The sequence below is a fragment of the Salvelinus namaycush genome, chromosome 1 (assembly GCF_016432855.1).
Source record: "Salvelinus namaycush isolate Seneca chromosome 1, SaNama_1.0, whole genome shotgun sequence".
Lineage (NCBI taxonomy): Eukaryota > Metazoa > Chordata > Actinopteri > Salmoniformes > Salmonidae > Salvelinus > Salvelinus namaycush.
The window spans coordinates 71,258,185-71,270,805 of NC_052307.1; the positions used below are offsets into that span (position 1 = coordinate 71,258,185).

The following is a 12,621-nucleotide window of genomic DNA, read 5'->3' on the forward strand; positions in this document are numbered from 1 at the left end:
AGGATCTTGAATACAAGACATGCGTCGGTGTATTGCACAAGATTTTCCCAACTCAGGAGCTCATGCTTTCTGAGGATGTAACAGTGATGATGGCTATTGGGCTTCCTAACAAGCACTTTGAGAGCCTGTTTGTAGACAGACTGAATAGGTTTAAATGTTGTACAGCAAGCTTGGGCCCAACTAGTCAAGCATTATGTTAAGTGGGGGAGTATCATAGATTTGAAGTACAGTTTTGCTACCTCTGTAGTCAAACAATTTCGTATAAATCGGAAATTAGCTGGGTTGAATTTGGTTATTTGAATTACCTTTTTCACATGCTTTTTAAAAGAGAGGTTGGAATTAAGTATAATGCCAAGGTACTTAAAATCAGATACTACCTGGAGCTTCTCCCCTGACACACAGACATCTGGCTCAGAAGCATCTGTTGCCCTCTTTGTGAAGAACATGCAAACAGTTTTTTTCACATTGAGATGCAAACACGAGTCACTGAGCCACTTTGTAACCTGGACCAGTACAGTAGTGAGTTCTTGTGCAGCTTGTTGCTTGCTCTTTGCATGTACATATATCACTGTATCATCTGCATACATTTGAACTTCAGACCCAGTACAGACAGAAGGCAGATCATTAATGTACAGGCTGAACAGGAGGGGCCCCAGTATTGACCCTTGGGGCACGCCCACATCATAGCTAAGAGTTGGCGACAGCTCATTGCTCACTCTGACACACTGAGTTCTGCCTTCAAGGTATGATTTCATCCATCTCAAGGCATCGGGGGAAAGTTGAACTTGAACAATTTTGTGATGAGAATCTCATGGTTAACAGTATCAAAAGCCTTCCTTAGGTCCAGAAACACAGCCCCAACAACGCCCCCTTTGTCCATCTTGGACTTCACATTTTCCAGAAGAAAGCAGTTGGCCGTTTCTGTGGAGTGTTTCGCTCTGAAGCCAAACTGCATGGAGTGTAATGTGAAGGGGCTGTTGTTGAGGTGGGCAATCAGTTGTTCTGCTACATACTTTTCAACAACCTTTGACACCACAGGTAGTATACTAATGGGCCTGTAGTTACTCACGTTAGCAGGATCGCCTGATTTAAAGATGGCCGTTATTATGGCCGACTTCCATACCCTTGGAAACACCCCGAGACCAATAGATGTGTTGGTGACCTTATTAATGGGGCCAATGAGTGACTCTTTGTAGTTTTTAAGAAAGGTAAAGTCCAGCCCAAACACATCTTTGGCTTTAGAGTTCTTTAGTGAGCTAAGTGAGGTAGGATGGTAGAAGTGAGGTAGGATGGTTTTAATTCTCCACCCAACCACTTGTTTGTTTATGGCCCCATACAGTTAGGTGAGTGCCTGTTGGCTTGTGGATGGATGTAGACAGCTGTGATAATTACAGATGAGAACTCTCTTGGTAGATAAAAGGGTCTGCAGCTTACCGTGAGGTATTCTATATCAGGTGAGCAAAAGCTAGATATTTCCTTCACACTGGAAGCAGCACACCAGTTGTTATTTATGAAAAAAACACACTCCTCCTTTTGACTTCCCCGAAACTGCCGTCCGATCCTGCCACTGCATGGAGAATCCACTGAGTACTACGTGCATAGCGCCATCATCCAGCCATGTTTCAGTAAGACATAATATTGCAGCTTTTCAAGTCTCTCTGATAGGAGACTCTCAAATGAATTCTTGAGTGACTGGACATTTGCCAATATTCACTGGTTTCTAATTCTGAAGCCAGTGAAGTCAGTCTGAAGTCAGTGTCTTTGTATTTTTTTGTACCATCATTTTTGAAATGCAAGAGAAAGGCATGTATTATTCCAGCCAAGGTGTAATTTTGATTTTGGCCACTAGATGGCAGCAGTGTATTGACAAAGTTTTAGACTGATCCAATGAACCATTGCATTTTGTCCAAAATGTTGTATCAAGACTAATTTGTTTATTAATAACTTTTCATGTTCAAAATTGTGCACTCTCCTCAAACAATAGCATGGCATTCTTTCACTGTAATAGCTACTGTGAATTGGACAGTGCAGTTAGATTAACAAGAATTTAAGCTTTCTGCCAATAGCAGATATGTCTACATACACCTTAGCCAAATACATTTAAACTCCGTTTTTCACAATTCCTGACATGTAATCTTAGTAAAAATTCCCTGTCTTAGGTCAGTTAGGATCACCACTTTATTTTAAGAATGTAAAATGTCAGAATAATAGTAGAGAGAATTATTTATTTCAGCTTTTATTTCTTTCATCACATTCCCAGTGGGTCAGAAGTTTACATACACTCAATTAGTATTTGGTAGCGTTGCCTTTAAATTGGTATTTGGTAGCATTGCCTTTAAACTTGTGTCAAACGTTTCGGGTAGCCTTCCACAAGCTTCCCACAATAAGTTGGGTGAATTTTGGCACATTCCTCCTGACAGAGCTGGTATAACTGAGTCAGGTTTGTAGGCCTCCTTGCTGACAAATTTTCTATAGGATTGAGGTCAGGGCTTTGTGATGGCCACTCCAATACATTAACTTTGTTGTCCTTATGCCATTTTGCCACAACCTTAGAACAATGCTTGGGGTCATTGTCCATTTGGAAGACCCATTTGCGACCAAGCTTTAACTTCCTGACTGATGTCTTGAGATGTTGCTTCAATATATCCACATAATTTTCCTCCCTCATGATGCCATCTATTTTGTGAAGTGCACCAGTCCCTCCTGCAGCAAAGCACCCCCACAACATGATGCTGCCACCCCCGTGCTTCACGGTTGGGATGGTGTTCTTTGGCTTGCAAGCCTCCCCCTTTTTCCTCCAAACATAACAATGGTCATTATGGCCAAACAGTTCTATTTTTGTTTCATCAGACCAGAGGACATTTCTCCAAAAAGTACGATCTTTGTCCCCATGTGCAGTTGCAAACCATAGTCTGGCTTTTTTATGGCGGTTTTGGAGCAGTGGATTCTTCCTTGCTGAGCAGCCTTTCAGGTTATGTCGATATAGGACTCGTTTTACTGTGGATATAGATACTTTTGTACCGGTTTCCTACAGCATCTTCACAAGGTCCTTTGCTGTTGTTCTGGGATTGATTTGCACTTGTCACACCAAAGTACGTTCATCTCTAGGAGACAGAACGCGTCTCCATCCTGAGCGGTATGATGGCTGCGTGGTCCCATGGTGTTTATACTTGCGTACTATTGTTTGTACAGATTAATGTGGTACCTTCAGGCGTTTGGAAATTGCTCCCAAGGATGAACCAGACTTGTGGAGGTCTACAAATTGTTTTCTGAGGTCTTGGCTGATTTCTTTTGATTTTCCCAAGATGTCAAGCAAAGAGGCACTGAGTTTTAAGGTAGGCCTTGAAATACATCCACAGGTACACCTGCAATTGACCCACAAACTTCTGACCCACTGGAATTGTGATTATAGTGAATTATAAGTGAAATAATCTGTCTGTAAACAATTGTTGGAAAAATTACTTGTCATGCACAAAGTAGATGTCCTAACCGACTTGCCAAAACTATAGTTTGTTAACAAGCAATTTGCTGAGTGGTTGAAAAACGAGTTTTTCCAACCTAAGTGTATTCTAAACTTCCGACTTCAACTGTATGTCCTGGGAAATGTTCTTGTTACTTACAACCTCATGCTAATCGCATTAGCTTACGTTAGATCAACCGTCCGTGGACAGGACACCGATCCCTAAGAAGATTTATGGTATAAATGGTTATATTATGACAAGCTATAGTTTGATTAGCGTAGTGCCACTGGGAATAGGTTTCCCGTTTGGTGAATCAGGTTCTGTACACAACAGTGACTCAGCAGTAATGGATTATGTCTGCGTCATCAACCCCAAGCTGAACTGAGTCTCTCTAACATCATTATAACCAGTGGTGGTGGTGAGGTAAGATGGCCTCCCTGGCCTGTCTGTCTGAGCCAGATTATCTCTGCTCTAACACTGCATGGGAATCTGCTGACTGGAATAATTATGCTTTGTTTTGTCTATGTAATCATACATTTCACATAGATTTATGAATTGCTGATGAATACAGTATGGCATTTCTCTTTAATTTACAGTTGAATGTATAATGTAGGTTTTTAGCATTTTTGAGGTATGAGTGTTAAACAATTTAGATTCCAAAAATACTATATATATCTCCCAACAAATGTGGCCCATGTGGTCACAAGCCTTCTCTGAAGGATGTACACTGTACAGTTCCAGCATGGTTTGTGGTGCCACCAAACGTTTATACAGATCTCAAGCCTGTTTTGGTCCCCTGAACATCTCTGTTTATTACATGAATGACTGGTGCCACTGTAGCAGCCACTCGATGGCGAGGGACATTCTGTCCATAGCCCTTTTATGGGGTAATCCTATCCTGACATTGTGTAGATAGTCTGTCCTCTGTCTCGCTCTAGAGAGAGCCTATTGTGTAAACAGATGCCGAGTCACAGTGTGGGTGCAGCCAGGTCAGGAGAGGTGTGCCTACTCTGTGTGTGTGTGTGTGTGTGTGTGTGTGTGTGTGTGTGTGTGTGTGTTTGGATGTGAGTAACCACAGCAGTTGATTAGTACCCTCCAGTGCGTCAGAAGCCATGGAGACATATCATCATCCCAGCAGGCTGTCATTACTCTGCTTCAGTGGAATGGGGTCCAGAGCACTGAGACGTCAGTCAGTCCAGCCCTAGAGCTGGGCCATACAGGCAAACATCCATATTACAATAGTTAGAATAGTTTATAACAATGTGCATGCACCACAGTATATTTTTTATATTACCCTTAAAACTACTACTAGTAGTTTGATGGTTGTGGCCATCAATTGTCCCATTAACAATCACCCATATTAGTAAACTTATTTCATTTCAAACTTCACATTTCTCTAGTATACGCTACTTATCGTAATGAACAATATCAGCAAACTGCCTGCGATTAGTGATCGGTATGGTCGGTCTCAATTTACAGTTTATGGTCCCAGCTATACCCAGGCTTGTTATTGTATTCATCAGCTCTGATAATACATAGGGAGGGAAGAGGGAAAAGCCCAGTCTGACTGGAATTTCATTTTCAGTATGACATGGCAGAATGCTCTGATGATCTCACTAAGATGGTTCATAAATAGGCAATAAATGATGAACCCCTTTTAACAAAACAGATACCTTTTAACAGATACATTTAGCACAGTTTAACGTTGGCCTTCAAGGTGTTCCTCCGTTTATAGGATTCTCTTCCATCATTGAGATGCTGAAGTGTAGATTTAGTGTAGTGCTCGTCTTTCACTGCAAGTCTTTCCCTCATGCGTTTCGACACCATCTGGCTCTGTTTCCCTTTTTAGTGCAGTTCCTTCTTTTTCTCACAACCTTTTCAGACCCAGCTGAAATGCTATTCTCAGAGCACGTCTGGATGGACATGGGCAGGGGTGTTATACAAGTTTTTATACACGCTGGCTGGCCTTTTTCCAAGTGACATCAGTGAAAGCAGTGCTGTGTGAGATTGCCGTCAGTGTGCAGTGGGAAAACCCAAAACTCTTTGGGCAACACCTCTGAAATGTTGAGTGAACATTTCTACATCAACAGTCTCATTGAAAGGATGTGAGAATGAAGTTCAGTGATACCTGAGAGGAAGAGGAGGAGGATGTCCCGCTCCTCTCCTCCCCTTCGCCTCCCGCAGCAGACAGCCTGCATACTCCGGCCGTGACTCACCACTAGCAGCCCAGTGTCCGGGAGTCTCGGCACAGTGCAGTCGGTCAGGGGCCAGCGGGGCCCTGGGCCAACAGTAACTGTTTAAAGAGACAGTACATTTGGGCATTGTAGCAGCCAGCTGAGAGTGACCTTTAACCTGGCCCCTGCATGACTTATTTGATCTGAGCTACACCACTGGGAGCCTCTCTCCTGCCCCCCAACTCCCTCTCCTGCCCCCCGTCATCTCACACAGACTCTGGCCTGAAGCCCCTGTGGCTTTGTCTTGTCTAGTCAAATACCTTCCTTCTCCCTGAACCTTAACAGCAGCAGCTGTTCAGAAGGATCTGTTATCTTAGACCTTAATCTGTTTTCTTAATGTTGTCACACAGAGAAGGAGAACCCGTACGAGGACGTGGACCTGAAGAGGAGGAGTTTGGGTCGGAAGAACCGCTTTGTACCGGAAAGCAACCGTACCTGGACCTCCCAGAAACTCAACTCACCTCCTCAGGTAACCCAGCTAGCTAGCAGAACTGAGGTATTTTCCTGCAGTAAAACTCTCCCTCAGACTGGAGTTAGATCTCTCAAACCTGGACAGGATCCTCCAATAATCTTATTTCACAGCTAGATTTCTCATTATTTGCGCTACAGAAGCCTTTTGATATGTTGAAACCTGGTGGAGTTCCAGTAAAATACTGTCAGTCTGCCTGGAAATGTAGGTTTGGCTCTGCTGCTTTAATATGGATGGGCACTGTCTCGTCGTAGGAAAGATGATTTAGAATTTCCTTGTGTTCAACTGGGAATGAGGTCACTGTGCGGTGAGGAAAATATATTGTATTATTGGGTACGATTACTTATTGTCATGACAAAAACCTCAGTCAATCCCAGACCAAACCAAGGTCCATTGCGGCATCCTATGGGCCCTGGTCAGAAATAGTGCACTATAAAGGGAATAGGTTGCCATCTGGGACACTGCCTCAGTATTGTCCTCTCTCTCCCCCTCCACAGCTGCCCTCTAAGCCCAGTAGCCAGTCTCTGCGCCTCTCTGGTCCCACAGACAAGAAGAGTCACCGGGCATCCCGCCTGTCCAAGCGACACAGCCATGATGACATGCTGCTGCTGCCGCCCCAGCTGGGGGTCTCTCCCTCCCCCTGCTGCCTGCTGGATGACAGCCTGAGCAGCGCCAGCGACACCCTGGCCTCCCGTAGGCACCGGAGGATCCCCAAGGTACAATATAAAACACTCCAGGCTGTAGGAATGAACCTGTTCTCTCCATGAGGATCTCCTCAAGGACTATTCTATTCTTGTAAGCCATGTATCTACGGGGCCATGCATCTACCTGGAAGGCAAAATGAAGATGGATTTGCTATAGACTATACAAATGTTATTCTTTTGAATAATTCCTAAATGCACTGGGATGGAAACTCTTTGTTGATTCTGTTCATACTTTGTTTTAAACACAAGCCATATCCCAGGGATAGTTCTGGACATACAGAGAGAGAGAGAGAGAGCACTGAGAAGGATTTTATGTCTATCTCTTCCTCCTCCCACACACTGAATGGAGCCAACTTTGAAGAGTTTCACCACAGGAGATCAGATAGTCCTCTACTGTAGGTTGTACACACACTGAGCTTCCCCTTTCCTCTCACTGTTTACAGATTGTCCAGAGAATCAACTCCATTTACTCTACCAAGAGAGGGAAGAAGAGGTTGAAGAAGCTGTCCTTGTCTAATATTGAGACGGCATCTCTGAGAGGTACATAGGGGCTCCTCCCTTCCTTCTCTCCATCCACTGTCTGGATCAGGGAGTAAATATTTGTGTCTCCCCCAGTCATCTCATCTGTATGGCATAAACATAGTTGTAGAGTTGACCCCTGACCCTAAACAAACCTTTTTTCTCTCTCCGATCTGTTTACAGATGACAACAGCGAGAGCGAGAGCGACTCTGATGACAGGTTCAAAGGTGAGAGGTCACAGTATGCAGTTGAAGCTCAGTCCCTGGAGAACAATGGTGCACTTGGTCTATAGCTGTCTGTTTCTGCACAGACAGAGGATTTGTCCCACTCACAGCAGATACAACAAGCGCACGTCTCTGTTTTGACAAGTCGGTGTTTGGAACGAGACATCGATCAAGTGACTTGTGACCAAAGGGATCACAGAAATGTAACTGAAAGGCAAAATGAAGATGTCATGGATGTGCTATAGACTATACAACTGTCATTCTTTCAAATAAATACTAAATGCACTATGTCCGAACTCGTTGCTGATTCTGTTCATACTCTGTTTTAAACACAAGCCATCTGTGATGACAGTTATGGTGAACTATAAGGTTTGTATTTCTCTCTAATCTGTGTTTAGGTTGTTATGTGTTGGACTGTGTGAGGATAAACATGTGTGAGTATAGAGGTTTAATCAGTGTGTTGAAACCCAGCTAACGTTTTAAATCCGGTTAAGTTTTGGTTCCCAGAATGCTTTTGGTAGGTTAGAGATAACAATCATTTAACCTCCATTTGTTTGGTTTTCAAAGCATTTTGTTATTATTATTTTTTTTTTATCATCCCAGGAACCGCCTGGCAACTTTTCAGGGTTCCTTGAATGTTTGATTTCCTTTTACATCGTAACATGGTTTTGGAAACATCATGCTTGACTAAATATGTTCCAATAATGTTTGGATAACATTCTCTCATTATGTTCTCTCTCAACCTAAGGGGAATCCAATAGTAACATTTCATTAGTTATGGGAATGTGTCTTGTTAGCTGGGAAGTGGATGTTGGACTGTAAGCTCTTTGTCAGTCTTCATGGCTTGTAGTGCACTATTTGCTGTGATTGGTGTCAGTTGTGTGTACACAGTGTTTGGGATATGCATTTTGTCAATACAACCCTGTGCTGAAGATTGAACTGTCCATATCCCTCTCTCTTCTCTCCCCAGCCCACACCCAGAGGCTGCTGAAGCTGCAGTCAATGCTGCGGAGGGCCCCTAGCTACCGCACACTGGAGCTGCAGCTGATTGAGTGGCAGGAGAGGGAGCTGTTTGAGTACTTTGTGGTGGTGTCCCTCAAGAAGAAGCCCACCAAAAGCTCCTTCTTTCCCGAAGTCACCTACCAGTTTCCCAAGGTAAGGGAACAACCAAACTGTATTCTGGCCCCTCGGGCCCCTTGGTCATGGGTCAGACAGCAGTGTCAAGTCCCTTAAGTGAGAGAAAAGATTTAAACAGGAAGGGGTCCTGGTAAATAACTGTTTCTTCTGAGACATTACTCACTGGACCTACAGAAATATGTATGCTGAGATCTGTGATATATGGAGGTCAGAGACCCTTACCAATGTTGTTTGCATGTTGAAATAGAATTGAAAGTGGCTCATTTTCATACAGAACAATATTGATTTTGGCGGTCAAAAACATCTGTGTTATCTAATCTACTTTTAGTAGCCATTATGGCCACATTAGTCCAGCACATACAGTTCCTTCAGAAAGTATTCATACCCCTTGACTTATTCACATTTTGTTGTGTTACAGCCTGAATTCAAAATTAATAATAAAAAAAAAATACCACTCATCTACACACAATACCCCATAATGACAAAGTGAAAACAGGTTTTTAGAAATTTTAGCACATAAAAAAAAAGCAAATACAGAAATATCAAATTTACATAAGTATTCATACCCCTGAGTCAGTACATGTTATAATCACTTTTGGCAGCGATTACAGCAAAGTCTTTCTGGATAAGTCTACTAAGAGCTTTGCACACCTGGATTGTACAATATTTGCATATTATTTTTTTAATTCTTCAAGCTCTGTCAAGTTAGTTGTTGATCATTTATAGATAGCCATTTTCAAGTCTTGCCATAGATTTTCAAGCTGATTTAAGTCAAAACTGTAACTAAGCCACTCAGGAACATTCAATGTTGTCTTGGTTAGCAACTCCAGTGTATATTTGGCCTTGTGTTTTAGGTTATTGTCCTGCTGAAAGGTGAATTTGTCTCCCAGTATCTGTTGGAAAGCAGACTGAACCAGGTTTTCCTCTAGGATTTTGATTGTGCTTAGTTCTATTTAGTTTATTTTTTATTTTTTTTAAACCCTGTGCAGTCCTTGCCGATGATAATTCTACCCATAACATGATGCAACCACCATGCTTGAAAATATGAAGAGTGGTACTCAGTGATGTGTTGTGTTGGATTTGCCCCAAACATAACACTTTGTATTCAGGACATGAAGTTAATTTCTTTGTCACATGTTTTGCAGTTTTTCTTTAGTGCTTTATTGCAAACAGGATGCATGTTTTGGAAGATTTTTATTCTGTTAAGGCTTCCTTATTTTCATTTCGTCATTTAGGTTAGTATTGTGGAGTAACTACAGTGTTGTTGATCCATTCTCAGTTTTCTCCTATCACAGCCATTAAACTCTGTAACTGTTTTAAAGTCACAATTGACCTCATGGTGAAATCCCTGAGTGGTTTCCTTCCTCTCCGGCAACTGAGTTAGGAAGGACTGTAGTGACTGGGTGTATTGATACACCATCCGAAGTGTAATGTCTGTTTATTTTTTTTACCCATCTACCAATTGGTGCCCTTCTCTACGAGGCATTGGAAAACATCTCTGGTCTTTGTGGTTGAATCTGTGTTTGAAATTCAAATTCAAATTGTATGTGTGTGTCACGTTCTGACCATAGTTCCTTTTTTATGTCTTTATTTTGGTTTGGTTTGGTGAGTTGGTGTGGGCATTCTATGTTGTTTTTCTATGTTTTCCAATTCTGTGTTTGGCCTGGTATGGTTCTCAATCAGAGGCAGCTGTCGATCGTTGTCTCTGATTGAGAATCATACTTAGGTAGCCTGTTTTCCACATTTTGGTTGTGGGTGATTGTTTTCTGTTTTGTGCATATTCCTTACAGAACTGTTTCGTTTTCGTTCTCGCTCTTTATTATTTTTGTCATTTCAGTGTTCAGTTTATTTTGTTTATTAAAATGAACACTTACCACGCTGCACCTTGGTCCTCTTCTCCTTCACCAGACGAAAGCCGTTACAGTGTGTGGGTACAGAGATGAGGAAGTCATTAAAAAATTATGTTAAACACAATTTTTGTCCATGCAACTTTATGTGAGTTGTTAAGCACATTTTTACTCATGAACTTGTTTTTGCTTACCATAACGAAAGGGTTGAATATTTATTGACTCAAGACATTTCAGCTTTAATTTTTTTTATTTATTTGTAAATGTTTCTAAAAATATAATTCCGCTTTGACATTATGAGGTATTGTGTGTAGGCCAGTGACACAAAATCTAAATGTAATACATTTTAAATTCAGGCTGTAACACAACAAAATGTGGGAAAAAGTCCAGGGGTGTGAATACTTTCTGAAGCCATTGTTGATGCAGATATTTCTGAAGAGTAGGGCCATGGCCGTAACATACGGGTTGAGGGAGTTTTCGGAGTTTATTGACAGTAAGTGGTGTAACCAGGAAACGGTTTCTATGGTAGTTAAGTGTTTACTTACTCAAAGATCTCTTTTTAAGTTATTTAAGATTTGGTTCAGTGATAGAATCCTCTGGGAGATATCGGTATGTTGGTTCTCTGCCAGAGAAAAGCCTGACCCAATGACGTCGGGGGGAGAGGGGGTAGAGAGGGGGGTTGGGGGTGATAAGGGGAGGAGGCGCTGACCCTGTGTGGGAGAATGCTTAGGCTGGTCATTTATTCTTACTGTAGGGGACATTTTTGGGGACCCTGTAAAGAGGACAGACTTAGTAGACTGTAAGCGTCTGGGTCTGTTTCTGACTGAGACGTTTCTTGTTCCTTTCTCATCTCGTCTCACAGCTAGAGAGGCCCACCAAGCTGATGAGGGAGGCAGAGCAGAGACTCAAAGCCATCCCCCAGTTCTGCTTTCCAGATGCCAAGGACTGGACCCCAGTGTCTGAATACAGCAGGTACAGTACAGATTACTATACAACCCCACTGCATCACAGAGGAAAGCTCACCACCACACTGTTGGCCTATTAGTCCCATTCCTTGCCTGAACCAGATGGGTACTAATCAGTTGTGATGCACAAGTGTTCCATATATAGATTAAGGTTAAAAAACTAACAAATCGATAGTATGATTAGATGTGTAAATATCAACGAGTAAAATTAGGAAGAAAACACAAAAATGTAATGCCATTATCTTCATGAAATCCTGGTAGATTCTTACTCTCACTCCTGCTCCTGACAACATGGGTCCCTAAAACAGTCTTCTCTCTCCGCCACAGAGACTGTGCTACTTCACCAACCCTAACGTGTGAATGAGATCCAACACTACGTTTCCTTTGATCACTGTTCAATCTCTACAATCTGTATGCTGGTTTGACTATAACAGAGACTGTGTGTGTGTGTGTGTCGGTACAGTGAGACCTTCTCGTTCATGTTGACTGGAGAGGATGGCAGCAGGAGGTTTGGGTACTGCAGGCGTCTGCTGGTAAGCAAGCCACCATTAGTTCACTGGTCCCTGTTCTGTTCACACCCTGCTGAGCCAGCCCTGTTTGTTTTGACAAGGTTTTTTTCTTTCCTGTGGGACCATTGAGGTGTTATTGCATCACCAAACTGGGTGTGAATAGGAGAGAAAGTAAATAAAGTGAATTTGAATGTCTGTATGTAACAAAGCTTGGTCGTTTTTGCCTTTCAAAACGGTCGGGATGAATCTTAGTAAAACTGGACTCCTTCTGTTTCATGAGAGTTTCTCAGGAGAAGAATGCCGAAAAACAAACCATGAAATGTCTAAGTTTGTCATTGTAGAGCACAACCCGCCTGTAGGGTTTCTAGTCATTTGATGTTTTATGACGAGCCCACAGTTCAGAAAGTATGGCTGTGTGGGATGTTGTGCTTGCTGTGATTTTTTTTTATGTCACTGTTATGCCCAAGAATGTGTACATTCACAAAGCGTGTATGTTTTGTAGGGTTTGTCAGTGTGTTTTAATAGCCTACTGTATTTGTGTGTCGCGTAGA

The 12,621-nt window shown here is 42.3% G+C and overlaps 1 protein-coding gene across 2 annotated transcripts in view; it reads left to right on the forward strand.

Moving 5' to 3' along the window:
* The window catches only part of LOC120048238 (DENN domain-containing protein 2B-like), a 76,649-nt gene that overhangs the window by 39,664 nt on the left and 24,364 nt on the right, over positions 1 to 12,621 (forward strand). For both annotated transcript variants that reach the window (XM_038994052.1, XM_038994043.1), the window contains exons 5-11: positions 6,046 to 6,164; positions 6,662 to 6,880; positions 7,312 to 7,408; positions 7,571 to 7,615; positions 8,583 to 8,767; positions 11,459 to 11,568; positions 12,025 to 12,094. In XM_038994052.1, the coding sequence (XP_038849980.1) occupies positions 6,046 to 6,164; positions 6,662 to 6,880; positions 7,312 to 7,408; positions 7,571 to 7,615; positions 8,583 to 8,767; positions 11,459 to 11,568; positions 12,025 to 12,094 (845 nt within the window). The remainder of the gene's footprint in view (positions 1 to 6,045; positions 6,165 to 6,661; positions 6,881 to 7,311; positions 7,409 to 7,570; positions 7,616 to 8,582; positions 8,768 to 11,458; positions 11,569 to 12,024; positions 12,095 to 12,621) is intronic.